This window comes from Octodon degus, unplaced genomic scaffold, assembly GCF_000260255.1.
Source record: "Octodon degus isolate 3935 unplaced genomic scaffold, OctDeg1.0 scaffold00045, whole genome shotgun sequence".
Lineage (NCBI taxonomy): Eukaryota > Metazoa > Chordata > Mammalia > Rodentia > Octodontidae > Octodon > Octodon degus.
The window spans coordinates 7,900,065-7,902,179 of NW_004524621.1; the positions used below are offsets into that span (position 1 = coordinate 7,900,065).

General features: G+C 41.7%; 1 protein-coding gene across 4 annotated transcripts in view; it reads left to right on the forward strand.

The window, feature by feature from the left end:
* The window catches only part of Prmt2 (protein arginine methyltransferase 2), a 34,699-nt gene that overhangs the window by 8,479 nt on the left and 24,105 nt on the right, over positions 1 to 2,115 (forward strand). For all 4 annotated transcript variants that reach the window (XM_023716039.1, XM_023716042.1, XM_023716041.1 and 1 more), the window contains exon 3: positions 1,517 to 1,633. In XM_023716039.1, coding sequence (XP_023571807.1) covers positions 1,517 to 1,633 — 117 coding nt within the window. The remainder of the gene's footprint in view (positions 1 to 1,516; positions 1,634 to 2,115) is intronic.

Sequence of the window (2,115 nt, forward strand, 5' to 3'; positions counted from 1 at the left end):
AAAAAAAAAAAAAAGAAAAAAGAAAGAAAAATATGCTTGGCTGCACTAATAAAGGCAAGTAGAAATAATAAAAAGGTAATTTTTACCTAGGTAATTGGTGAAGATGGAGGTGATCAGTATCTATTGTTGGAAGAGGGTATAGGAAATTGGCAGTTGCCATTCACATGGCCGAATTCCACTTTCCCCCAAGAAAGTGAGGAACCTTTGGAGGACCCTTCTGGAGATATTTGGTGATAGAATCAAAGATCATAAAGGTCTGGAGTCTTGATCCATTGTCTTTACACTCAGGAATTTATTGTAAGAAAGTTGTCAAGTGTAGGTAGTGTGCTTTATGTTCAAGAAGGTTAATCTTAGAATAATTATAGAAAAGAGATACAAATATACAAAACTAGGAGATCATATAAATTATGGTAGTTCATAGACTAGAATACTACATCAATATCAAAAATGTATTGATTGGAGCTGGGCGTGGTGATGCATGCCCATAATCCCATCATTCTGAGAGGCTTAGGCAGGAGGATTGACAATTCCAGCCCAGCCAAGGCAACTTAGTAAGACCTTATCACAAAACTTAGAAATTTAAAAAGTGCTGGCAGTATCACTCAGTGGGGAAGCTTTGGGTTCAACCCTCAGCACAAGTGATACCTTGATTCATAAACTCAATTCTCTGCATGATTCTAGTTATAATCTGAACTGGATGAGAAGCAAATAAAAATTTCCCATAAGTTCAGCATTGACCCTAACCACTGAATTGGAATTAGTTCTCGTCCAAGTCAGTTTGTGCTCAGAATCATGGAAAGAATTGTTTGTGAACTGAGGTACCACTGTGTATAGGTATATTATATATGTTTAGAAGCATATTGAATATCAGGGAAAATATTCAGAATTAGGAAGTGACAAGCATCGTAAGGCAGTTGTGATTCCAGCATGTGCTCTGTACATTACTTTTATGTTTAGGAATGCTTGTTAAACAGGTTGCTATATTGAGCTGGGATGTGTGACTTAGGGCTTTGCCACCTCCAGGGCTGTCTTCTAGGCCTGTGGATCTTGATGGAAGGTAGCAAAGGACAAGGTTCCTCCAGATCTCAGCAGCATGGGTCCCAGTGGGGCTGCCTGGGCTCCACAGATACCTATGGAAGTTTTATGCCAGGTACACTACCGCTCATAGGCCTTTGGCTTGTTCTGCCAGCTTTGTCCTAACAACTCTCTGGAACCCAAACCCACATGGTTCTTTTGGTTTTTTTCCTTGTGAGCTCTTTCACTTTCAGGAAACATTGTAATCAAGAACCTGAGCCCTTTTACTTTTGCTGCTTCCATTGATATTCTTTTCAGGTCATTGTATATCAGTGATGTAAAGTGGAACAAAGGTGACAGCCTTAATTATACAAGTAAAGACGACACAGGAGATTTGCCTAATAAATCCTTAGTTGTGGGAATCTTTATCTTTGAACCCATCCTGATCACCTGTATGGAAAAAATGGAACTCCATGGTGCTGTCCTTGTGTCTTTGTGGCAGGAGCAGGAAGAGGAGCCCATGGGGTTTGGTGAGGCCCAGCTCCTGCAAGAGAGTGTGCAGCCACAGCCAGAGGAATTTGTGGCCATTGCAGACTATGCTGCTACTGATGAGACCCAGGTAACTGCACAACATGTGTGATGTAGGGATTTCAGCATGTATGGAAGTAAAATTAGATGTGAATTTTGTAGTGCCATACTGAAAAGAAGCGTGAAACATTTATAGCCATGTAGATCTGTACATGTCCTTTGCTTCCCAGCCTTACAAATTCTGATGTAGTACATTGTGAGCATACCTGGGTGAGAAGTGGGGCCCTTGACTTGCCCAGGGAGAAGTACTGGTTTCACTGCTGTTTAGAAATCATGCTGTATGACCCACTGTTACAGAAAAGCTCTCCAAAGCATCTATTCGGACCTTGTCTTCTGAGCCTCCTGTGACTTGAGTTTGCTACAGCATAACTGTGTAATGAAAAGCTGTTGAGAAATTCTGCCCAAAGCCATTTGAAAATATTTGCCCTTCCTGCCTGCCTGTCTCCCTTCACACCCCCTCTGGCACGCTTGCACTCTCTCTCCCTCCCTCCCTTTCTCCCTCCTACCTTTTCT